The 26,306-nt window shown below is 40.7% G+C and overlaps 1 protein-coding gene across 5 annotated transcripts in view; it reads right to left on the bottom strand.

Moving 5' to 3' along the window:
• Positions 1–210: 210 nt before the first annotated feature.
• Positions 211–26,306, bottom strand: part of FRMD4A (FERM domain containing 4A) — a 620,822-nt gene continuing 594,726 nt past the window's right edge. For all 5 annotated transcript variants that reach the window (XM_069765181.1, XM_069765180.1, XM_069765178.1 and 2 more), the window contains 8 exons: positions 21,863–21,985; positions 17,069–17,297; positions 16,787–16,843; positions 15,751–15,988; positions 15,375–15,542; positions 13,545–14,404; positions 6,291–6,387; positions 211–763 (listed from right to left, as the gene is read on the bottom strand). In XM_069765181.1, the coding sequence (XP_069621282.1) occupies positions 661–763; positions 6,291–6,387; positions 13,545–14,404; positions 15,375–15,542; positions 15,751–15,988; positions 16,787–16,843; positions 17,069–17,297; positions 21,863–21,985 (1,875 nt within the window). In that variant the 3' untranslated portion in view covers positions 211–660. The remainder of the gene's footprint in view (positions 764–6,290; positions 6,388–13,544; positions 14,405–15,374; positions 15,543–15,750; positions 15,989–16,786; positions 16,844–17,068; positions 17,298–21,862; positions 21,986–26,306) is intronic.

The following is a 26,306-nucleotide window of genomic DNA, read 5'->3' as shown; positions in this document are numbered from 1 at the left end:
TTAATACACCGGTATGCTTCATCAACAAACCAAGCGACATTTTAAGTGCAACACTTCGCTGTGTGTCATGTCAGCACCAGTGGCATGAAGGTATATGTTGCAGCTAACCTGCAACCCTCCTGTTTTATCTTTGGTTAGAATTGAACTGAAGACAATTCTTGGACAATTAGCCGATTTTGTATGCCTATTAAAAAAATAAATGAAATAAGATCATGAACGTAGAAAAATTTAATATCACTCCCCACCTCTTGTTTAAAATACCAAGCAAAATAAAATGTTCATTTTACTAGTGCTCTGTTGGCCTAAACATGAGATCTTCATATTGTTATATTTCCACTTCCATATAATGATATTAATAGTGATTAAGCAGTGATGAGTTTATTCCCAACCAGTACAAAATGACTCCAGTGGAGCATGAAAGCGAGTCCTTCACAGTTTGTCAATTTACACAGGTAAGGAGGCACGCAATAGTCAGTAGTCGCAACGTGGGTCTCCGGGAAATGTTGTAACTACAGGAGCAGGGCTTCACCAATTTTTCTCACTTGTAGGCTTCAAAATGAAAAGTGCTTGTAGCTGAAGCTGGTGTGGGATGGTAGTGCATCTGGGTAAGGCAAATGAGAGGCAGTGAGGTGATCTCCAAATGGCATTGCGATTACAGGTTCACACAAGAGTCCCAGGCTTGGCTTTTTCTTGTCCGTACCACTGGACGTCAGCTAATTCGGAATATAGGGCAGCGTCTAGGTAGCAAGTGTCATGGTATGTCCTTCAAAATAAAAAAAATTACAGTGTGAAAACATATTAAATACCCATTTAATTTTTTTTCAGAATAGAATACATTATAAATAAACCAAAAGTGTAGCATTTGAAATGGCAAGTTGGCCTTATTCCCATAGGCATTCTTTCCAGCAGTGCAAAACTACACAGGGCAGTAGAACTGCAGGAACAAATTTAAAATTTTACATTTTGATATTGATTTACTATTTTTGCGTCTACATAACTATATCTATGGATTGAGGGCTTGTTTGTTTTTTTGAAAGTCAGGTTTTGGTCTTCAAGGGGCTGTAGTTTTTAGTAGTACCATATGACTTTCAATAGGTCCATATGACTTTCTGATCTCTTAAAAGAAAAATAATATATGTGACCCAAATAAATAATTTTATTTTATTTTGATTTTTTTTTTACAGAAGAATATTTATATATTTTTTTTCAGACCATTATGCACGTCGTGATGCTAAATGTTAGTTTTTTTTTCTTTTTTTTACTTCTTTTTCCATTTGTGTTTTGGGAAAAGAGTAGCAATTCAGACTTTTGCAATGAACTGAAATACTACAGTATTGCAGTGTTACAAACAATTCCAAGTCTGCCATGATGCCCAGCCACATGCTTCATAGGTGTACTAAAATGGCAGAATCGAGGAAATTCTATAGGCCCCTGGCCAGTATGATACCCATTGCCACCCCGCACTTGTATGGTAGGGTAAAGATGGGATTTAGAGGCAATCTCCCACCCTAATTAAGCTTTCAACATAAAAGTGTTTCCACCTACAAGTTTCTGTCCTCTCATTCATCAGTGAGCTGAATATAATTTGTCTTCACTGAAGAACATTCACCAATGAACGGAGAGCATGGTAATTCATTAGTCCAGGAGGAGACGGGCATTTTTCTGTTATTACAAAGTTTCTTATCTTCACTTGTACTACTGATAAATAAGATGGTTGCTCTTTAAATAGAAGACTTGTGCTTACTTTTTCATGAAACTTAAGTTTTCGATATAAAGCACTAATGCAGACCAAAATTGTCATTTCTCATTTGTTTTTACATGTGATGGAACCAGAGCACAATGGACTGAAGCACGGCCCTTACACAGAACAATATGATTGATTTCCATGCACATCAGGACCAGATCACACGGGAATGTTTATACAATACCTCTATTCATCAGTACTTTGGTGACTTGAAGACTCAGACCCATCCTGAGTGGGCGAGTTTTCTGCTGTTTCTCTGAGCAAAGGAAAGCAGTGGAAGGAAGAAAGTAGAGACAGGGTAAAGCAGACATCATTTAGTAACATGTTAGCAGTGATAGGAAAGGAAAGAGCAAAGTATTTTGCAATATTAGTAATATGAAGATTGAATCCTCTTATTTCTCAGTGATAAATAATGAGAATGGCCTTGGAACCACCCCACTCCCCCTATACAGCTTAGACAGTTGTCGGCTGAATGTTCCTGTGTTCCTTATGAGAGAGTTGCTGCAACGGCTTATCTCCCAGAGAAGAAAAATATCGGCCATCAAAAGTCCAAAGTACCGGATCCTTAATTTTTTCTGTATCATTCATCTGGACAGTTGGGAGGCCTCCAAACAAGTTAGGCTTATGGACAATGCCACCGATAATGGTGGGTTTAGCTGACGTTAGTCTGCTGTGTATGGGGGCTGCTAAGATAAGGTCATACAGTTTTATGAGCAGCTATTTGGAAATATATTAATTTACAAAATATTAATATTCTGCAAACTCCATCTTTGCTAAGTAATTTCCAATGATCTACAGTGTGAATGCGGATTCCAGGGCAATGTGACGGAATTTTTTTCCTTGGGGCATACCAGCAGGTATTCTTCCTCTTTTACCAGAAGAGTCACAGAGTGTTCTTAGACTATCTGGTAGCAAATAATATACTTTGCAGGGTCCAGAAGTCCTACTTCCATTTTAGCCCATTAAAGATCCTTAAAGGTACCGTCACATTTAGCGACGCTGCAGCGATCCAGACAACGATGTCGATCGCTGCAGCGTCACTGTTTGGTCGCTGGAGAGCTGTCACACAGACAGCTCTCCAGCGACCAACGATGCTGGTAACCAGGGTAAACATCGGGTTACTAAGCGCAGGGCCGCGCTTAGTAACCCGATGTTTACCCTGGTTACCAGCGTAAACGTAAAAAAAACAAACACTACATACTTACCTTCCGCTGTCTGTCCTCCGGCGCTGTGCTTCTCTGCACTGACTGTGAGCGCCAGCCGGAAAGCACAGCGGTGACGTCACCGCTGTGCTCTGCTTTCCAGCTGGCCGGTGCTCACAGTGCAGAGAAGCACAGCGCCGGAAGACAGACAGCGGAAGGTAAGTATGTACTGTTTTTTTTTTTTTTTTACGTTTACGCTGGTAACCAGTGAAGACATCGCTGAATCGGCGTCACACACGCCGATTCGGCGATGTCTGCGGGAGTCCAGCGACGAAATAAAGTGCTGGACTTTCTGCACCAACCAACGATGGCACAGCAGGATCCTGATTGCTGCTGCCTGTCAAACTCAACAATATCGCTAGCCAGGACGCTGCAACGTCACGGATCGTTAGCGATATCGTTGAGTGTGAAGGTACCTTAATAGTTAACCCCTTAATGACCGGAAAGTATTTTGTTTTTGAGTTTATATTTTTTGCTCCCCTTCTTCCCAGAGCCATAACTTTTTTATTTTTCGGTCAAAATGGTCATGTGTGGGCTTGTATTTTGCGGGACAAGTTGTACTTTTGAATAACACCATTGGTTTTTGCATATCGTGTACTGGAAAACAGGAAAAAAAAAACAGGAAAAACAGGAAAAAATTCCAAGTGCAGTGGAATTGCAAAACAAGTGCAATTCAGGTTTTTTTTTTACCATGTTCACTAAATGCTTAAACTGACCTGCTATTATGATTCTACAGGTCATTACAAGTTCATAGACACCAAACATGTCTAGGTTCTTTTTTAAGTGGTGAAATAAAAAATGGGGCCATATTCAGAGACCTGTAGCATCTCCATTTTTCGTGACTTGGGGCTGGGTGAGGGCTTATTTCTTGCGTGCTGAGCTGATGTTTTTATTGATACCATTTTGGTGTAGATACAATCATTTGATTGCCCGTTATTGCATTTTATTGCAATATTGCGGCAACCAAAACAGTGCAATTCTGGCGTTTTACCGATTGGGTTAATTATTTTTTTCTTTTTTTTTTTATATTGATAGATCGGGCGATTCTGAACCAAGTATGTGTATGTTTAATTTTTTTACTGTTTTATTTTGAATGGGGCGAAAGGGAAAGATGTGGGCTATTACGCTCAACGTCGGAAAGGGGTTACAGAAGTAGCCCAGGATTAAAAAAACAAGGCTGCTTTCTTACAGTAACAGTTCCACATCTATCCATTGGTTGTGCCTGGTATTGCAACTCAGCCTCATTGAAGTGAACAGAGCCAAGCTTCAATACCACAGGCTACCCATGGTCAGTAGTGGCAAAGTTTTTTGAAAGAAAGCAGCCAAATTTTTCTAACCCTTTTAAGCTGACTTCACATATTAGATTAATGTTGATGAAACTCTCTATACAGAACTATCGCATGCCCAGCCAAGCATGCATGTGAAGAGGGGGGGATCAAGTAATGTGGTGTAGAGAGTATGGACATGTCACTCCTGTTTTCGGTGCTCAAGTAGGATCCTATTCCCTAAACAATCATAGATAAAAGTTGGCCCTCAAATCTTGGTATTGATGGAATTTATTAAGAGCAGGCAATCTAACACATAAATGTAGGAGTTTCAGTTAACACATGACCTTCATCAGTAGTGCAGATTGCAGTAGTGAAAGATAAACTTGTAGATTGTGAGCCCTCATGGGCAGGGTCCTCTCTCCGCCTGTACCAGTTATGACTTGTATTGTTCAAGATTATTGTACTTGTTTTTATTATGTATACCCCTCCTCACATGTAAAGCGCCATGGAATAAATGGCGCTATAATAATAAATAATAATAATAAAGAAAGTAGTAACACTGTGAATTGGCAGCACGTGCTGCCACAGAGAGTAGAGTTTAGAGTGCCAAGTTTTATCTACAAGTAAGATAGAGGATCAGACAAACAATTGTTTGGTTGGCAGGTATCTAATGTGTTTTTGCGAGCGAATAGGTGATGCGGAAAAAGGAAAAGACCCTAGATGAAAACTATCAGTATGATAAATTATATGCATCACAGATTAGCAAATCTTTTGAAATTCAAATTCACCAGCTTTGTAGATTTTTCCCCAAAATTTCAATTTATGGCTAATTGGAAGTACATTATAGAACCAAAAACACATGGGCTACTTGCATAGTGAACAAGTCTGTAGGAACCTGTTCACACCACCAAAGAACTTGAAGACACAAAAACGCACAGAGAGGTCAAAAATACTCTGTTGTAAAAAAGTCACAGTAAATAAGCAAGTGACTAGCACTTGCTTATTTACTGTGACTTTTTACAACAGAGTATTTTTGACCTCTCTGTGCATTTTTGTGTCTTTAATTGGAAGTACAGCAAAACCCGCAATTGCCATGAAAAAAGGTGTATGATTATGATACTCTGAATTGTCCTAGGAATCTATCAATCCCATTTAAAAATTTTTTTTTAGCCCAACCAGTGCCCAAGTAATGCCAAAGTAACCTCAACATATATGATTATGGGTTTACGGGTAATAACCAGTGGTAAGTAACAGCCTGTTCCTCACACAACTGCTGTGTTGTCACACATACATTATCTGTACAGTTTCTTCAGTGTTTTATGGTATTCTCTCCATATCTGTATGTTTAAGTTGTGGCATCCTCTTACTATCAAGATTCACCACAGATTAGCTGCTAGATTCCCTATTGCTGCTTTTATACAGGCTATGTTAGTATACCACAGCCAATCAGGAGAGACCATGTGATGTAATAACTGCAAGGCATTATGGGGAAGCCTGTCTGTCCAACCCTGATGCCATGTAAGCCCTCTATGACAGATGCAATCTCTTGCAGTATCTAAAATAAGGGCAGCCATTTTAGGCTGATCATGTGAAGCAAATTAGAATTCCCCGGGTTCATCAAATTCCTAAAAAGTTTGACTATTCCAGTTTGCATCGAATAACTCATGTGTAATAAGAATGTAAACTGTGGACTAAATATAGAACCAACATTTCATATTATACACACACAATACAAGAAGTAGTGTTACATTGTTAATACAAATTGGAGATAATTGCCTTCTGATCTCTATGTCTATCACTTGGGAAGACAGAATACACATAGTTACACATACATTAGCAGCACCTCCACTTTATAGTACAAAGCAAGAAAATCAATTAAAGGGATTTGTCAACTGAGTACCATAAAAAATGGTCTTCCACATTCCACTCATCCGGTCACCCTGATGTTTAGTTTACACACCCATTAATGTAACTGTCCGACAAACAAAACTTATGGAATGCATTAGAAATTCCCTTTGATGTATACTCAGGTAGGTATGGAAGGAATGCTAATCTTTCCAAAGACTAAGGACTTACCCGGTCTGCCATGTTAAAATGTGGTGAGGGCTGCTGGGAGGTGTGGCTGTAAAATCACTACAAGGCGTTGAACTCCTCTGACCATGGGGTAAGGCAGCTGTGAAAAGCAGAGAGAAAATAATTTAAAAAATGCAACAAATGGCAAAGTATGAATTCCGAGACTGCTTACTAATTGCATTCCATTCTCCACAACGTCATAATATACTGCTTTGATCTACGACACAATTCAAGGTTATTCTTCATGTGACCCTCCACCTGACTGAAACGTGTCTATACATATATAGGCAGAGAAATACATCTGCGCAAGAGCGCGATGCCGAAGAACACTGTGTAGATGACATAGGATGCGTCATCCACATGAATCACAGTAGGACCATGGCATTGAAAAAAGGCACCAGACCAAGATTAGTAACGCCCATCGGATCGGACTGCCCTGCAGGCAAACATAATAAAAGGTGTTTTTCTTTTGTTGGAGGCCGGATTGGGGGCATTTATACAGCATATTAGAATGGGCTGAGAGGTGATCTTATCTCATATGGGACAAACCGGGTAACAGGTTCCCTTTAATTATAAAGAGGTCAATCTATTGTAAGTGGTTTTGCAGAATTCATTAGTAGATTGTGTCAGAGCAGACTACTGTATGGTCAGTGAACCATTTGCAGGTAACAGACCCATGCATACCATTGTACATAACTTTTAAGGAACTAAAGGACATCAGTGGGGAGTCTCAAGTCTGACTGAATGTTATGGTCCACGTTCAGGTCAATCCTACTGCATCATTTCAAAGTGAGTCACAATAAGGTTTATGAAATTACTTTACATTTACAGGGGTTTTCTGGCCTTAGGCTACAATTCTGCAGTCAGTATATGTGACTGTAGACTTGTGAATCCTCACAACGTGCGCAGTACGAGTTGAGGATTCTAAGTGGTCATATGATCGCAAGAATACAATATGCATATTTCCTGACACATACCAACTAGTCATGAGTAAGACTGCTTAGTGCAGTCGAAACGCGTCGACTGGGTCATGTCGACCATGTACATTTTTCTTTTGTATGCACTAGAATTTATTTTGAAAAAGAAAAGGAAAATCCAGTCCTGTTGAGTCGGACTCCAATTTTTTCTATTATCCTTGATGTGAGGCCAGGGCGAGGCCGGTGTCTGAGCCCCAGGTGGATAAGCATAGAACAACTGGGTGAGCTGGAATGAAGTTTTTATAATTCCAACTAGACTGTATCTGTCCTTGCTCAATACACTTGAATTGAGAGTGGCTGCGCCCATCTATTCGGCACGTTATCGCATATATGCCATCACATGCTCGCCATTCCCAGATTTGGCAATGAAGAATCCTGATAGTGCACACGATGTGAGGATTCACAAGTTTCTAGTCACATTAGCTAGAAGTCTGCAATTACTCTACAAAAAAACAAAAGATAGTCAGCTCACCTGAATATCGGCTATTCCACATCTGTTCCTGCACGGAAAAGTTGAGCACTCAGTCCACAGAAAAATCGATGAATCCAGCAGGAATGTTAATATCAGTGAATTGATTTCATTTTTTTTTTAAAAAGGAAAGGGTTATATCCTATGGTACACCACTTGTAAATTAGTTATAATTTCTTACAGCATTATGCACATATGGCAGCGTTCTTCCGACGCGTTTTGACTGATGTCTTAATCATGGTGATTAAGACGTCAGTCGAAACGCATCAGGAGAACGCTGCCATATGTGCATAATGCTGTAAGAAATTATAACTTATTTCCAAGTGATGTACCATAGAATATAACCCTTTCCTTTTTTTTTTTTTTTTAAATGAAGAAATAAATTCACTGATTTTATTACATTCCTGCTGGATTCATCGATTTTTCTGTAATTACTCTAAGGCCAAACAACCCCTTTAAGTAAAGTACACACTATTATAGCTTTTGGCCGGACAACTCTTTGGCTGACAGCTATTTATCAGTTTAAGATAACATTATTTAAGACAGTTCTGGCAGCAACTTATCTTCTGAATAAAAAATGATCAAAAAAAATTCAAAACTTCCTGACCCTTATATTTGGACATTTGTCTGTGGAGAGTCAAGAGGCCCGCATAGACATTAGATTATCAGCCAACCCAGCCCAAATTGGAGGGTTGGGCTGACTTTAGTCTAATATGTATGGGGGCTGTGAAGGATGGGAGGATGCAATGGCAGCTTACAATCCTCCTGTAAGCATATGTAGCTGAAACAAGAGAGACATGGTGCCACAGGTGGTTCCACCTTTGAGCTGGGAAGTCAGAATTCACACCCACACCAGCTAGCTAGAATCCAGCTCCTACAGAAAGACACTCTGTAGATCCAAACCATGCAGTCTGCTTTGTTCAAACAGCTAGGATTTCATAATGAGAATATGGGGGTTATCATATGCCCTTGCCAAACACTGGTTACATTTTCGTGATCTCTGAACTGGACTGAATGCCTTCCAGGGTCTCGATCCATTCTAGCATCCAGGGATATGGAGATACATAGAACAGCTAGTAGAAGCCAGGTAGTAAAGCTGTGTTTGGTCTTAATACGTAGCAGGGGCAAGGCCGGATCCGATGGCGCCAGAACCGCGGCTTTACGACCGTCCAGAAAGGAGTTATGATCTTTGATAGGTTTTGAGAGATTTAGCTACAAACCTCCAAGTTAGGGGATTTAGGTTCAGCCCAGAGGGCAGGAGGGGAGTGACCCAAGGTGATAAAATCTGGTGTAAGGCCATGTGGTCTGTCTTTCTCTCTCTGATGCATGAGGTCCACTTAGAAAGGGGCGGTGTCACATCAAGCAATGTGGAGTGTAGGACCTAGGACCCAGCTGGTTGCCCATGTCCCCTGTGACACAGAGCACCCATGATCTAACATCACCCGGTAATTGACATATACTCTGCTTATACTTTTTGTCCTACCACTTTCTGACCATTATATAAGTGTAACCATCAAATATACAGTGTATTGTCTAATTTGCCGTTAAGGTGAATAAATATATAATTTAACTTTGGGCTGATCTTTTATCTCGATTCACGAATCCACATGTCCGTTTCTCAATTTAATTTTCCATGCTACGGGGGCTGGTTTCTGGTCCGATATAACCCTGTTAACGTACTAGGTGTATATCAATCGAGGAAGTGGTGGCAGTTTTACCGGGCTGACCAGGCGCCGTTTCACTGGGGCTAGTGAAAGGGGCGTCTCAGGGTTGTGGGCGAGTGTGGTGCCATATCAGTGTCTGCGTGGGCCACATCTTCTCACTCCCCGTCCCTCTCTTGGCCTGCGTCGACAGGGGGTGTCTGTGTAAAACTATACCAATCTGACATGAAGTGCCCCCAGTGGGTGCAGAACGTCACATTGGTACTAGCGTGGAAACTTTACCACGTGCTCCCGCTGACGTAATATTGACGTCAGGTGGGGTGGTGAGGGGCCTTTATAGGATAAAATATGTATGGATACACAATTTTAGTACCGCAATTTTAACCTTGTGCAAAGAGGCACAGTGATGTGTACAGTATGTGCAATTGCAAGGGCAATCCCGAATCTAGATGCCAATGTGGTTTTTATTAAAATATGATTAAAATCAACCATGCCCTGTAATATCTTACATCTTTTATGTACAAGCTTGAGCAGCCAGAAACAACAGATGGAAATGTGTAGAATTATAACAATTCTCACCAAATTACAAGCAGCACATCACCTCAACAACATAATCTCTGGAGGTTATTATTATTATGTGCCATATTGTAAAATTTTAATAGCTCTTCTAAAAGACTGAAAACAGGGTCATTTACAACGTCAGCTTCCTCTCCAGGGCTATGCACTTTTGTTATGTTTTTGATATATGAGACTAGCTGGAAATTCCAGCGAGATTAATATCTAAACTACAATTCATTCAGTTAATTAAGATTCTGACCTACATGTTTGGCTTTACACATATCCCAAACTACTTTCCCAGGAAACTTAAAGACCAATTTCCTTGCAGGAAATGCATGCTCTCCTTCAGGTAAAAGGGCACATCTGGCATGCAAAAGTAAAACATTTTTTGGTAAACCCTACACCTAACTATGAGAAGACAAATGGCAGTCAAAATAGTGATTCACTAAACCATGCTTCAATTTTAAATGGAAGTGAATTCAGGGGATAATGCAGACTTTTATGCACCGTACTCACATGCTGATTCATCATTTGCATTATTTTTACTTTCTTTTTTGTGTTATGATACTAATTACCATTTTTTGCACTAAATTCTTCAAAATGGCATACTCAAATTGATGAATTTTGCACAAAAACAAAGATGCTTTTATTTTTCCTTTTTTTTCGCCTTTTTAAAGCATAATGTCACGTGATCCTTTAAAATGTCGCACATTAGTTTTTGACTGCTTAAAAATAAAAGGAGAAAGAATTTGTCCTCCAATGGGGTATCGGAGTACAATTATGCAAAAAGTATGTGACATTTCAAAAAGTCACAAATGATGAATTGAGCTAAAATAACTGGACAAGGAAAACGAGTATAATGCAGCACAAAATAAAAACAGATAAAACCAAGTAAAATAAAATATAAAAAAGTGCAAATTAATTAATGAATGAGGTGAAAATAAAGTCACTATTAACGCCTTTTTTGTGGAGTTAAAAATACTTTTAAGACCTTGCTTTCTAAAAGTACATTATTCTTGAACTTGCAGTCTCATTCTACCCTATAAATTTGGTTTAAAGGGAACCGATCATATACACAAAAGCCATTTACATTCAGATATGGGGTTAATCCGAAGTTAAATAGCACTAAACATCATGTCTGGCTGTCATACTGGAGCAGCATTTTCAGGTAAAAAATTAACTTATATTTTCCCTGTAGCCGTTCGCACGCAGTCATAGTGGAGGTGCATGGAGCTGTTACAGTCACCAGTCACTAGACAGTGAGCGCGGCTGTAATAATTGCTGGCACGCTGATTGTCATCCTTCTCTGCGCACACACTACGCACATGTGCGGCAGAGCAGGATGTTGACCAATGTGTCGGGGAACCGTATAGTAAGTGATGACTATAACCGCTCCCTGCACCGCTCCTATGACTGTCAGTGATTTTAATGCTATTTACCTGCAGATTAACCCTAATCTCTATGTATCATAGCAGCCGCTACTGTTATGGAGCCCTTGGATCTCTCGTCAAGCAATCAACCATGTTCAAACATACCAGAAGGGTACCTGCTCATGCATCATCATCTATGGTGCATTCTCCTCCCTGACAGAGGTGGGTAGAAATGCAACCAATTATATTAGTAATAATAAAAGGAAAAAATCACAGTCCGTTTTCAATGTCTTATAAGAGGGGTAAAGACAAACCGTACAATCTGCGTATCATCACCTCTGCTGCCGGGATCCAATTCAACCATGCAAACAGAATGAATGAGTGGGTATACAGGGTTGCCATGGAGATATTAGTTATAAAGTTTTGTGTTCCGCTTCACATCTAGTTAACATTCATCAGCCGCCTCTAGGCAGTCTTTGTAAAGAACCAGACAGAAAAGCACGGCAGGAACCTCAATTTCAAAGCAATATAATGTTGAAATGCACTACTGGAGCCGAAAATACTGAACAATAACTAGAAGCTCTGCCATTCGTAATTGGTAATAAGTGCTTGGGCCTCCCTCTGGTTTTATCATCCTTAACAACTGCAGTCATCATAGTAAATCAAAATAAGGTTCTCAAAGAAAATCTCCCAACAAATGAAAAATACCAGCTGGTACCCTATAGATTTCCATGAGGTGTCCTGCCCTGGGCTCGGACCACATTGCCAATGGGGTTAGCTGCATTATCTTTCTGTCGCCAAGCCTGGTCATATACATGAAGAAGCGGTCAGCCTAATGCTACTTCATCTGACAGCTGTTTCTCCTGACTCCACCATAAGTGAACACTCAGCTTCGGTAATATGTATGAGTCCGTAAGGAAAACGGTCCCCTTTGCTAGTGGCTCATCTACAGAAGCAACAATCTAAAATATTGTCTTTCAACATGCTCAATGACATCTGCCATTAGGACGAGTTGGGTGGCCCACCCATGCAAAAGATTGTCGACAATGCAAAATTTGGCGTTTACCGACTTTTATGGCAAGTTTATGGCCATCATTAGAATATTGAAGGAAACATTTATTGATGGATTAATTGATAGCTATTCAAGCTGGGGGACCAAAACACCTCATAAATAAATACAGATCATATGTATAACTCCGTATATATATAAAATTCCTTTTATCCAGAAACAGATGTTATGGTTGAATCATTAGCTTTTTTCATTACATAAAATTACAGAATTGAGTGAGAAGAAGAAATATTGGGACTTTGTCTCCTGATCTCAGCAAATAGTAACTACAGTATCTTACAGTGGAAAAACATTGAATACCATACCTAATTATTGCATTTATTGGAGAACCTAATATGGCAGGTAATCCATAACCTTGTCACTTTGATCACGTCAGCGTTCAGGGCATGTATTGTAGGTTTATAGCACAACCACTATAAGTAAAGTGTTGTTAAAAAAAATATGGAATGTTTGGATTTCTGCGATATTATCCATGTGCTTGTGCCAGCCATGACCATGACCTTAATTAGTGTAGCACGTAAATAGATCATGCATAAAATACAAATGATACCCTTGTGCCAAAGAAATATTCCAAAAAGTAAGAGCTAAGTAAAATCAAAGTTAAAGTATCTGGATAGAAACAATGACGGAAATAATTGATAACAGAACATGATTAGTGTCAGAAGAACATCTGTAGGACCCCGAGCCAACAGGCTGAGCACATCCTGTCTACTCTGCTCGCAATAGAATGTATAGAGAATACACTGAAATTTGGCATGGGAATGTGCTCATGTTAACCACCCTGAGTACAGCAGACCACCCACTTGGGAAAGCTGGTGAAAATAAAAGGCAGATCTCCGGATTTTACAAATTTCCCACACTATTACTCTAGAAGGTAAGACATCAGTATTAAAAAAAAAAAAAAAAAACATTCACAAAGATGTTATACCACCTGCTGGAAGACACAAATAGCAGTTTCAGCTCAGGCCATGGAAATAAAAGAAGAAGAAAGAAAAAAGAAAAAAAAAGAGCCCCCTCTAAAGATTATGACGGGGTTTCTGTACACCGTCTGGATGGTTCCGCATTCACAAATTCAACCCTTCTTTATCATAGTCAGAAATCACTAGTGAACAAGCTGCATTCATATACAAATATGTTGGGGAACGTGTCTTACCTGTTGTTGCTTTACACATTGGAGGCATTCTTGTTACCCTGCTGTGTGCCACAAAGGTGCTTTGAGATGTGCTGTATTGGGAGCCACTGTCAGATGAGTTGGAACTAGTATGTGAAAGTCTGTTGTGCTCCTTTTGAGATGAGGCGGACCTGTGGTACCACTGCCGCAGCTCATCAGACACCACAGTCCTGCCTGAGCCCTTATCATGGCCCTCTCTGCCAAGTGATGGAGTCCTTACAATCTGAGAGCGAGAAGGGGTGAGCCTCACAGAGTCTACGGTATCATCCCCATGCCAGTTCTCCTTATACATCCCTCCTGCAGTATACGAGTTTGACGTCTTGAATTGTGCTTTGACACTGTAGTGTCCTTCTTGGTCATTTTCCAGACTCCGCACAACAACAGGCGTTGAGCTTCCTTCAATGTACAAAGGGTACTCTTTTATCCTATACTGTGATGAAGGTTGGCTCTGGCTATGCAGGTATACCCCATGGTGTCCGGTCCCATTTCTAGCAGCCAGATTGGGCATGCTCCCTGAATTGGAGGATACAAGGTTACCATTAGACTTGTGTCTATGTCTTTGTCTCTCCCTAGCCTTGGAGGGAGAGTCCTCAGCCAGTGTTGAGTAGTTAGGATTTATCTGTGCTGGGTAATAGTGTTCAGAACTGGAATGGCTAGTACAAGAGGAGCAGTCATCCATAGGGTCAGAACCATTACTGCTACGAGTCCTTGGGGTGTAGAAATCTGGACTCCCAGTTTCATTTTCAGAGCCCAAAAGCTTTCCTTGTGACTCCAAGCTGGAACTGCGGTGCCTAAAGTGCTGTACTAAGCTATGTAGTCTGGTAGGGCTGATGTCCACAGATCTGTCAAGTAGAAACAATTGCTTATTTAGATCACAAAAAAACAAACTCCAATATTTTATCCAAAATGTGCAGCCTCTAATTACTCTGTCATTTCATCCCCGCTACACATTCCATGTGAATGAATAGGGTTCTTTTGGCAAGCACTTCTAAATCAAGCCACAATCCAGATATCTTATTGCCTTACAAGATGGTAGTGACCGAAAACAGTTATTCATTGTAAGAGTAATAAACAAAAAACTAGGAACGTTCTGGTTCATAGCACTTTATGGTGTCGCCGAATAAAATGCTCTATGCAATGAAGGAATAATTCGCTAATTGCTTCTTCTACTAGATGCTTTTAGCAAACGCCACATGACAATGAAATAATAATACAACAAAGGGCAAGTAATTATTACAATTTCCCACATAGTCAATCTAATTTCATACATTTTTCTTGACACAGTGTATTCAATGACATGAAGGCCAGGCATGTATGCAACCTGCATACTTGGCTCCGAGTGCAGCCCTGTGTGCTCATCTGAATAGGGGAGGGAGTCGCTTGTTATTGACTTACAAGAGTCTGACCCGTAAATCGGACCAAAGTTGAGCGAGCTGCAATTTTTTTTCACATGAACACTCAGTCTATGAGAAAAATCAATTATCTGCTCAGCCCTATTGACTAACAAAGGTCATTGTGCTGTCCCGTGTAATATTGCATCTAAAATCAGATAGAATGTGTCAAATTTATATGCTCATCTGAATGAGCCCTTACAGCAAGAATACAATGCAGTTAATATACATTGTACAGTCATGCCAGACATTTAAGTAATTAATCCATAATCATTAGATATAAATGTCTACTATTTTAATTGACCAGGACATTCAGACTGCATAGTCACTCAATGTGGTAGAAGGCACTGCCGCATTTTCATATACAAGTAACTAGTGTCATATAGTTCATTATTCATCACTTAGAATTAACATTTATTACCTAGTTGAATGAACATAATGATGTGGGCTTCGTATTCGTAAGTCTGGGGTGGAGGGCATGCTGGACTGAGAATTCCAGTGAGGGAGGGTCCGGATGGGACTATTCTGCAGAGAGTTACTCCCACCTGCTTCTGAACAGCTGCCTGTGCTGGGAAACCTCTTGTGGTTGCTGCAATGAAAATATAGTATTACCATTTCAATGTCTGGAACATCTGTAAGGCCTACAAAGCTAAAATGAACACAGATTCGGGAAAACTTTTAATGAAATTGGCATCAAGAATAATAGATAAAAAAAATGTCTAGCATTTCTGATAACATACAGAGAAATGCAGATAGTCAACATGGGGAGCCTGAAGACAAGTGTAAGTGGTTGTTACCTGGAATGACTATGTGATGATTTTTTCTTCAATTTTTCATAGGGTTCATCTAAGGAAGATTCACTCCACATTTTAGGTTTTATGGGCGATTTATCATAGTCATTTCTCTGGTAGTGTAACTGTCTTAGTCCATCCAGTGACTGTGGAGGGTGCGGTCTGTTGTGTGACGGAGGTCTGGGTGGTAGGCCTTTATGAGGGGACTGCATAGGAGACATGATGCTGGGGGCCTGAGAATCTTCTGCATATGGAAAACAAGATATATTTAGAAGTACACTAAGGTTAGACCTAAACATAAAAAGTTCATATTCACATGTATGCAAGTTCGTTTTACAGGACAGATGATGACTTGTTGATTGCTTGGAGTCCGACCACTAGGTCCTGCACTGACCTAACCAGCATTGCCAGTGCACATGTGCGAACACTGCTTTATTTAATGCCTGTGGGGGTGCTGAGTGCTATGCTCTACTTTTCCAGCGGCCCCATAGAGAATGAATGGAGCGGCTGTCATGAGTCAGATCTGCAACTCCATTTTGTAACGGAGATAAAAGTGCCCCACCAGGGATAAATATTCCCCAATCTGCCAATTGGTGTGGGTTCAAGGTATCAGACACCCACTGATCAGCAAGTTATCACCTATGTTTTGTATAGGTAATAAAGGGGTTGTCCAGCTAAAACAAGTTGAGTGAAAATTTCTTTAATATCCTCAAAAATACACATGCTGACGCAGGGGCTGAACAAAAAAAAGGTTCTTGGATACAGCATAAGGTGTAGCCAGATGGTGCCATAAATATGCCTTATCTGCCTGTATTTTCCAGCCACAGAAAACAAGCTATATTGTTTGTTGTATGAACCGGTTGCCATCACTGCAGTATGGTGGCCTGGAGGAATGTCGATATTAAAATGATCTATTCAGCACCAAAATTTACCATAACCCTGGCTGTTTTTTTTGCATAAAGTACCGATTTTAAAGATTAATACAGCTACAACCTAAACCACCATTTCTACACCCAATTGCTCTCTGTTGTACAACACATACCATCCTCAAGAACGAGGGCATCAGATAGTGAACTGTCCTCACTGCCGAGGTTTGCTTCTGTAAGGAAATATAAAACATAGGAAAAGAAAAGTTCATTGACCTGTCCAACATGCTCACCTACGCGCTTTACCTAAAAGTACTAGCTTTTTACAGATAAAGGGATTTTTCTTGCTGTCCATTTACATCTGTTCCTTATAAGTGTCAAATAACAAACCATATATTTCGAAATGAATAACTATTAATTCGTACATGAAGAGATTTACAGATGAGTATTACACTCACCATCTATGATTAAGGATGCCCTCTGCGTAGGCTTTTTTCCAGACTTGATCCGATAGTCATTAATCGAGTTTTCAATCTCCTGTAGTTTCTTTAGTGCATTGAGGTATGAGGTCTTTCTCTGCTTCTTTAGCTTTTTGCTTATGTGAGGATCACTGGCCAACCGACGAGCTGCCTCTGTAATCTGGGACTGAATGGCAAATTCTCTCTCGAGACGTTCCAGCTCAACTTCCTAAGACAACATTTCAAATATTACTCTTGATTCTCAAGTCTTATATTCAAAGTCAGAAATATTCAAACTGTTTTAGTGCAATTTATGTTACCAAAGCACTTTCCATCTTATGATAGTTCGTTTAGTGAAATTACCACCCTGCAAGCTGAACTATACTTAGGCTGCTTGCACATTCATACATCAGTCCAAGTAATGTGACCACAACTCTCATGAGTCACACATGGTTTCCTTCATCTCCCTAAATCAAACAGGGATAAAAGCGCTTTTAATTTCAGGTTAGGTTCAAACGCATCACAGAGTTATGAGCACATATCTTGGAAAACACCTTAAGCCGCTTTTTTTCTCTCTTTAACTCCTTAATCATCACGACATAAAAAGCTGCATTTTGGTAACCTTTTTAGGCAAAAGCAGTTTTTTAAAAATAAAAAACAAATTTAATGTAAAAGAGATTTCATACTAAATAAATGTCATCTATCCACTGGATCACAGGGGCTCAAGCGTTGGAATGGAACAGTGGTCAAGTGTGGCGATGACAGCTTCATTTACGTAGGGACTGGCCATCTCAGGATCAATGGGAGGCTCAGGCTCCCCCCCTCTTGAATTCATACACTTAATCACTTATCCCGTGGATAGGTAAGAAGTTTACATGATATATAAGGTATTAATGTTAATGATAGGAAGCATAGCATTTACACATGCCACTTTGTTGCATGACTATATGTAAAACTAATTAATTAATTAATTAAGTAAAAAGGGCAGCACACTGCAGCGCCAAAACATGCAAACTTGAAAACACGAAATTTGACCTGCATTACTGCACTAGAAATATGAAAAATGAGAGCTTTTAGCGCATAAAAATGGCCATATTTATGTGTACCTCGTAGCCACTTTACGGCATCTCTCTTATACGAGGTCCTACGCTTGACCTACCTCACCGAGAATAAACGTCTCCATCTGAATGGGTACATGTGAAACCTCTTCTTGGACTCAAATTCTCTCTTTCTGTGGAGGGGTATTGGACCTACTATAATTAAAACACCTGTGGCTAGGAGGCAGGGAGTGCACGATCAGAAGGCTAAAGAATACATTTCAAAAACCTGACCTGCACATCCAAACATAGACTGAGTGTGAACAGGTGCTGAACCCAGAGTCGCCAACTCGTATATAGTTAAGTAAAAAGGGCAGCACACTGCAGCGCCAAAACATGCAAACTTGAAAACACGAAATTTGAACTGCATTACTGCACTAGAAATATGAAAAATGAGAGCTTTTAGCGCATAAAAATGGCCATATTTATGTGTACCTCGTAGCCACTTTACGGCATCTCTCTTATACGAGGTCCTACGCTTGACCTACCTCACCGAGAATAAACGTCTCCATCTGAATGGGTACATGTGAAACCTCTTCTTGGACTCAAATTCTCTCTTTCTGTGGAGGGGTATTGGACCTACTATAATTAAAACACCTGTGGCTAGGAGGCAGGGAGTGCACGATCAGAAGGCTAAAGAATACATTTCAAAAACCTGACCTGCACATCCAAACATAGACTGAGTTTTTGAAATGTATTCTTTAGCCTTCTGATCGTGCACTCCCTGCCTCCTAGCCACAGGTGTTTTAATTATAGTAGGTCCAATACCCCTCCACAGAGAGTGAGAATTTGAGTCCAAGAAGAGGTTTCACATGTACCCATTCAGATGGAGACGTTTATTCTCGGTGAGGTAGGTCAAGCGTAGGACCTCGTATAAGAGAGATGCCGTAAAGTGGCTACGAGGTACACATAAATATGGCCATTTTTATGCGCTAAAAGCTCTCATTTTTCATATTTCTAGTGCAGTAATGCAGTTCAAATTTCGTGTTTTCAAGTTTGCATGTTTTGGCGCTGCAGTGTGCTGCCCTTTTTACTTAACTATATACGAGTTGGCGACTCTGGGTTCAGCACCTGTTCACACTCAGTCTATGTTTGGATGTGCAGGTCAGGTTTTTGAAATGTATTCTTTAGCCTTCTGATCGTGCACTCCCTGCCTCCTAGCCACAGGTGTTTTAATTATAGTAGGTCCTATACCCCTCCACAGAAAGAGAGAATTTGAGTCCAAGAAGAGGTTTCACATGTACCCATTCAGATGGAGACGTTTATTCTCGGTGAGGTAGGTCAAGCGTAGGACCTCGTATAAGAGAGATGCCGTAAAGTGGCTACGAGGTACACATAAATATGGCCATTTTTATGCGCTAAAAGCTCTCATTTTTCATATTTCTAGTGCAGTAATGCAGTTCAAATTTCGTGTTTTCAAGTTTGCATGTTTTGGCGCTGCAGTGTGCTGCCCTTTTTACTTAACTATATACGAGTTGGCGACTCTGGGTTCAGCACCTGTTCACACTCAGTCTATGTTTGGATGTGCAGGTCAGGTTTTTGAAATGTATTCTTTAGCCTTCTGATCGTGCACTCCCTGCCTCCTAGCCACAGGTGTTTTAATTATAGTAGGTCCTATACCCCTCCACAGAAAGAGAGAATTTGAGTCCAAGAAGAGGTTTCACATGTACCCATTCAGATGGAGACGTTTATTCTCGGTGAGGTAGGTCAAGCGTAGGACCTCGTATAAGAGAGATGCCGTAAAGTGGCTACGAGGTACACATAAATATGGCCATTTTTATGCGCTAAAAGCTCTCATTTTTCATATTTCTAGTGCAGTAATGCAGTTCAAATTTCGTGTTTTCAAGTTTGCATGTTTTGGCGCTGCAGTGTGCTGCCCTTTTTACTTAACTATATACGAGTTGGCGACTCTGGGTTCAGCACCTGTTCACACTCAGTCTATGTTTGGATGTGCAGGTCAGGTTTTTGAAATGTATATGTAAAACTAATGCATGCACAATAATATTGGTCAGTGACATAGTGCTTGTTCTCCTCAACTTATATTTGAGGATCCAGTTTAGGATCCCTGTTCCTATAGAAAAACAAAAGGAATGATTGAATTACAATAGGAGAGAAAAGCTTTTTGGAGCACCTAAAAAAAAAAAAAAAAAGTTTTGTAACAGAAGTATGACTAGTGAATGAGCAGAAGTTTGAGCGCCTACATGGCCCCCAGCAATGTGCATCTGGAGCAACAAACATCTATTACAAATCGTAAAAGACAGCCTCCAATAAACTACCACAGTTCTGTACAATATAATTACTAATCTGAAATATGTTAGATCCTGGTTCTATCTGCAACCTATCTTGTCTAGAAATCTGATTAAACCGTATAATGCTCAGGAAACTCAACAATAGCAAAGATGTCTGGAGGCTCATAAGTCACTCCAGACAATGGTCTTCTTATAAATTCTTGTCCTAAAAGCAGCTTAAGTTGTTTTTCCAGCCGTGGTTCAGTTCATTGACCCCGAGAATGGTGGAAAGAGGAGATAGGAATATAAACCTATGACAAACCAGCACAAAGCAGATCTCAATATGACGAAGGGTGCTTTCACAATGTGTTTTAGACTGTGTCTGATTGTCCGTCTTCAGTAGGCGTATTCACCCGAAAATGATGTATGACAGAGCACATGTTCACTCTGTCAGTACCATTATAGTATATGGCCCTGTCGGCGCACTCGTCCGAATCCAGTTTTTTTTGGGGGGTGGTGGTGGGGGGGTTGGAGATAAGCCCCGACAGGCCCAATGACCAGGAGCCAAGACGCAGTGTGAAAGCTCCCTATTCTCACTGAGGCAAAGGTAGTCTAGTCTATTATGATGTTCTTGGTCACAGACAAGGTTTATTGTCCTATGGTATACAATGTGAGCAAGAACAAGACAGTTCTGTTGCTTCTACTCTGAATCACTGGCTAGTTTTTTGTTGAAGCAGCCTAGCTACAGATGACTCAGTGCCAAAACCATGGGGCTAGCATCTGATTCAGTGGTTGGCTGAGAAAAGACAAAGTATTTTCTCACTCCAATACGAAATCCCCATAGTTAGTAATATGAGACAATCACAGCTGTGTTGCAGCACACCATAACCTGGCACTGAGTGTCCGGAGATCTAATACAAAACCCTCCCATGACATGGATAAATACACATCCTCGAAGACATTCCTAATCTTCAGAACTTCTCCTCTTTTTTGTTATTATAGGCACAGCCACTTATAAATAAACACTGATCCACAGCATTGTGAATCAGAGAACCTTCTTCAGTCACTGCATTTACAAATCAACCAAAGGCTTACAGAACGCAGTACCATCCACATAAGGAATACGATAAGTACATAGATCATTTACCAAAAGATCAGTGAATATGAGGAAACAAAATGGGTACTACCCGTCAAGTTAAGTGAAATCATAGGGAAATATTATGGCTTATAGCCCATTTTATATATGGAAGTAGAGTTATGGCTGAATAGGTGTGCCTATACAGCCATACGGAGTGTGCCGACAGGTTCCGCTAAAGCTCAATCCCTCCATTTACCATGGCTCTATTGCTCTGTCTACATTACTATATTAATGTTCAATTATTATATTTAACATTTCCTTTTCTTCTGCCTTATGTGACAGAAGAGCCCCTCAGTTACCGTTATAGTCAGCACATCCCTTTTGGACTCACCTCCCCTTTTGCATGTAGTTTTTGTTCATCCAGTTTAAATGATGTTCCTATTCGCCGTCGAACAGCAGGAGGCTCCTCTCCTGGATCTAATGGATACTCTCTTGGCAGTTTGCCTGTAAGTTCCTACAAAGAAACGACAAAACATTTAATATATTCTAGGGCGGAGATAATAGATTATCCTCCAAAATATGTCTATATGATAAAGGCTACTATAATGCATATTTAATAATTATGCGACCTCTTTGAGGTTTGCATTGATTTTTTAGAATTCATGAATAATCTACGGGTCAATGGAAGAAATAAAATAAAACTAGTTAAGTTTCTTACAAATTTTTTGCTAGTTTCTCCTTCACCTGGAAGTAAGGGTGCTTTCTCATTGCGTTTAGGCACCTGTTCAGTTTTCCGCTGGAGCTCACGTCCGAACTCCCCACAAAACGGGATTCAGATATACGCACTGATGGGGCCATAGACTATAATGGTGCCGGCAGACTGAACGTGAGATCTGCATAATTTTCAGGCATATACACCTACTGAGGCAGACACCCAGATGCAGTCTATTATGTCTGAGTGCCCTCATCCAGTAGGTGTACATGCACAAGAGGATGCACGTCAGAGCTCATGTACGCTCTGCCAGCACCATTATAGTCTTCGGCCCCATTGGCGCGTACGTCCTAATCCTGTTTTGCAGAGGGTTCAGGTACCTAAATGCAATGCAAAAACACGATAAGGTTCAGGTCACACTCCTACACCCAAATAGAAATATCTTTGCCAAAGTAGGTTGGGTTGTTGGTGGCCCCGCACTCAGGAGACATGTATCCCTGCCCTCTTTGTCTGCAGTCCCAATATCCGGCCCATGAAATAGACAGAAAAATCTGATTCAAACTGTATCACATTGTCTGTATTGCAGTAGGCGAGAAATAAAATATTTGTGGAGAAGAATTTCTAAAACAATAATCCTAGCAATTTAGTTACAAAGTTGAAAAAAAGAAGTAAAATAAAACACTTCTTGATTTGTGTAAAGCAGAGGTCCCCAACTCCAGTCCTCAAGGCCCACCAACATGTCATGTTTTCAGGATTTCCTTAGTCTTGCCCAGGTAATAATTGCATCACCTGTGCAATGCAAAGGAAATCCTGAAAACATGACCTGTTGGTGGGCCTTGAGGACTGGAGTTGGGGACCTCTGGTGTAAAGGATATGGCAAGGAAACAATTAGAGAAATTTGGTTCTTAATAGTTGTCTGCATTATTATCTTGATTTGACTTGTTGCGGTGATGCAACTGTAGACTTTTTCGGACTACTCTAATGATCACATGGATAATTGGCTAATATACTGATTTACTGTATATTTCCAGAATACTATTTAATTAAATACTATAGGATACACAAATTCATAAAAATAATAGTACACCCTAATTGAGGGCACAACTGGCTCATCATCCAAACTTCAAGGCAAAAAAAGAGGCAGCATATCTAATGTGGTTAAAAAAAAGGTAAGGATCCTTTTGGTGTGTGCGATCCTAACACTTTATTTCACCATATTGGATGTACTGCCTCAGCTTTGGGATTTTTTTGTCTATATGATATACTTATAGAAGGTCACTGTAAACTTTTCCAAATAAAATTGTAATCCTCACATGCCAAAAAAAAAACAATAAAATCAATTTTAATTACAAGGCCATTCTTCCGCAAATGTTCTTGATTCATAAAGTAGATTTAATTGGTAAAGATAACACAATCCCTTTACTCAAGGTCTTGTCATTTTTCATCAATTGCCTTTGCTTAGCTTTCCACCCACACTACTGAAGCATTCTCACAGGAAATGATTATGATTCCTGACATTCCTTCTAGGAGGATGAGAGGAACTTTAACAAACACTAAGTAATTAAGTATGCAATTCACTGGTCTACCCAATCTGAACCAAGGTAGTTTCCAGACCTTGACCCTTAAAAGCACTGTAATGTTTTCACACCATATAATTGTGTGCTATTCACTATCCTGGGTCAATTTAACAGACACATGAAACTGGTTCGCTACGCCCATGCTTTCATGTCTAGGTTCACTTATATAACAGAAGCGGAAAATCATATTATAGAATTACAAAAAATGTTTACTTAAACATTTCTATGCCGAACGATACCTAAAACCTGACCATTGTATCTACATGAAATTAGGGTTTATCAGGACTGATAAAGGAATTAATCAAGAGACTAAAGGTACCGTCACACTAGACGATATTGCTAGCGATCCGTGACGTTGCAGCGTCCTCGCTAGCGATATCGTCCAGTGTGACAGGCAGCAGCGATCAGGCCCCTGCTGTGCTGTCGCTGGTCGGGGAAGAAAGTCCAGAACTTTATTTGGTCGCTGGACTCCCCGCAGACATCGCTGAATCGGCGTGTGTGACACCGATTCAGCGATGTCTTCACTGGTAACCAGGGTAAACATCGGGTAACTAAGCGCAGGGCCGCGCTTAGTAACCCGATGTTTACCCTGGTTACCATCCTAAAAGTAAAAAAAACAAACACTACATACTTACCTACCGCTGTCTGTCCTCCAGCGCTGTGCTCTGCACTCCTCCTGTACTGGCTGTGAGCGTCGGTCAGCCGGAAAGCAGAGCGGTGACGTACCGCTCTGCTTTCCGGCCGCTGTGCTCACACAGACAGTACAGGAGGAGTGCAGAGCACAGCGCTGGAGGACAGACGGCTGTAGGTAAGTATGTAGTGTTTGTTTTTTTTACTTTTAGGATGGTAACCAGGGTAAACATCGGGTTACTAAGCGCGGCCCTGCGCTTAGTTACCCGATGTTTACCCTGGTTACCGGCATCGTTGGTCGCTGGAGAGCGGTCTGTGTGACAGCTCTCCAGCGACCAAACAGCGACGCTACAGCGATCCGGATCGTTGTCGGTATCGCTGCAGCGTCGCTAAGTGTGACGGTACCTTTAGGGTACCGTCACACAGTGGCATTTTGATCGCTACGACGGCACGATTTGTGACGTTCCAGCGATATATCCGTGACGTTCCAGCGATCTCGCTGTGTCTGACACGCTCCTGCGATCAGGGACCCCGCTGAGAATCGTACGTCGTAGCAGATCGTTTGAAACTTTCCTTCGTCGTCTAGTGTCCCGCTGTGGCGGCATGATCGCATGGTGTAACAAAGGTGTGCACGATATTGTATACAATGTGCGCATAGTAAGCAACGGCTTCTACATCGCACATACGTGATGAAATTATCGCTCCAGCGTCGTACATTGCAAAGTGTGACAGCAGTCTACGACGCTGGAGCGATATTGTTACGATGCTGGAGCGTCACGGATCGTGCCGTCGTAGCGATCAAAATGCCACTGTGTGACGGTACCCTTAGTTAATTACATATATATGGGTAAATGGATTCTAAAGAGGGTCCAAATCTCAAGATGCAGCTACCCATAGTGATTGTTAGTAAGATCCTTGAAACACAACCAAATGTGATAATAATCACTTACAGAAGTTGTCCACTACTTTGACAACTCCTTGTCACACCCCTAAACTTGGGCCCGAAAAAATAAAAGCTTTTTTTGTCAGCACTCACTCTCCCCAGGGGTCCCGTGCGGATGCTGTGACACGTGGCCCCGGCGCCCAATCAGCGCTGGCGTCACTGGCCCTGTCTTCTGTTGAATTGAACAAGAAGTCAGGGATCAGCTGCAGCCCGGACCTCCTCTACATGTTCAATTCGTACAAAGGTGGGGCCAGCGACGCCAGCTCTGATAGGATGCCAGCACCACATGACAATAGCCACATGAGAGCCCCGGGACCGTGAGTGCTGACTCCGTTGGAATGGCGCCAGCATGGGAGGAGAGTTTATGGTAAGCTTTTTTTATTTTATAGTGGCCAAGTGGAGGGTATGAGAAGGGGTTGTCCTAGTAGAGGAAACCCTCTTTAATGTACAGTAAATAGGTGAATGAAAAATTAAAAAGAATTTCCTGTTTAAAATTAATCAAAAGTCCTAATCAATTTAGCTTCCTACTGGCACATAAGTGGACCTTAAGTAACTTGTAATTTTATAGAAACATTAATCCTTATTTAAAGAGGAAAAATGCAGTGGTACATTGAGGATACTTGATTAAAGGGTTTTAAGAGAGAATCTTTTTCCTATTTAAGCATGGAATAGTGGCTGCAGAATTGAATAAAACTTTTTTTTAATTTCTCTATTCTGTTGCGGAGATATTGGCTTATGAAGTTTAAATTCTAATTGATATTAAGAGGAAAGTGAGCATAAGCAGAGATTTCTCTAGGGGAGGTTACTTTTTCTCCTGCATAACTCTGACCAATCATAAGCAGGAGGTGCTATTAAGGTAAAAAAAACAATATACTACGTCCTCATAGAAGCTTAGACCCGGCTTTTTCTGTGCACGACATGTACTGACACACAGCCTTGCTCTCTTTTGTGAACGCCCACATCTATTGTGTAG

This window comes from Ranitomeya imitator, chromosome 4, assembly GCF_032444005.1.
Source record: "Ranitomeya imitator isolate aRanImi1 chromosome 4, aRanImi1.pri, whole genome shotgun sequence".
Classification (NCBI taxonomy): domain Eukaryota; kingdom Metazoa; phylum Chordata; class Amphibia; order Anura; family Dendrobatidae; genus Ranitomeya; species Ranitomeya imitator.
This window is presented reverse-complemented; position numbering and strand designations above follow the sequence as displayed.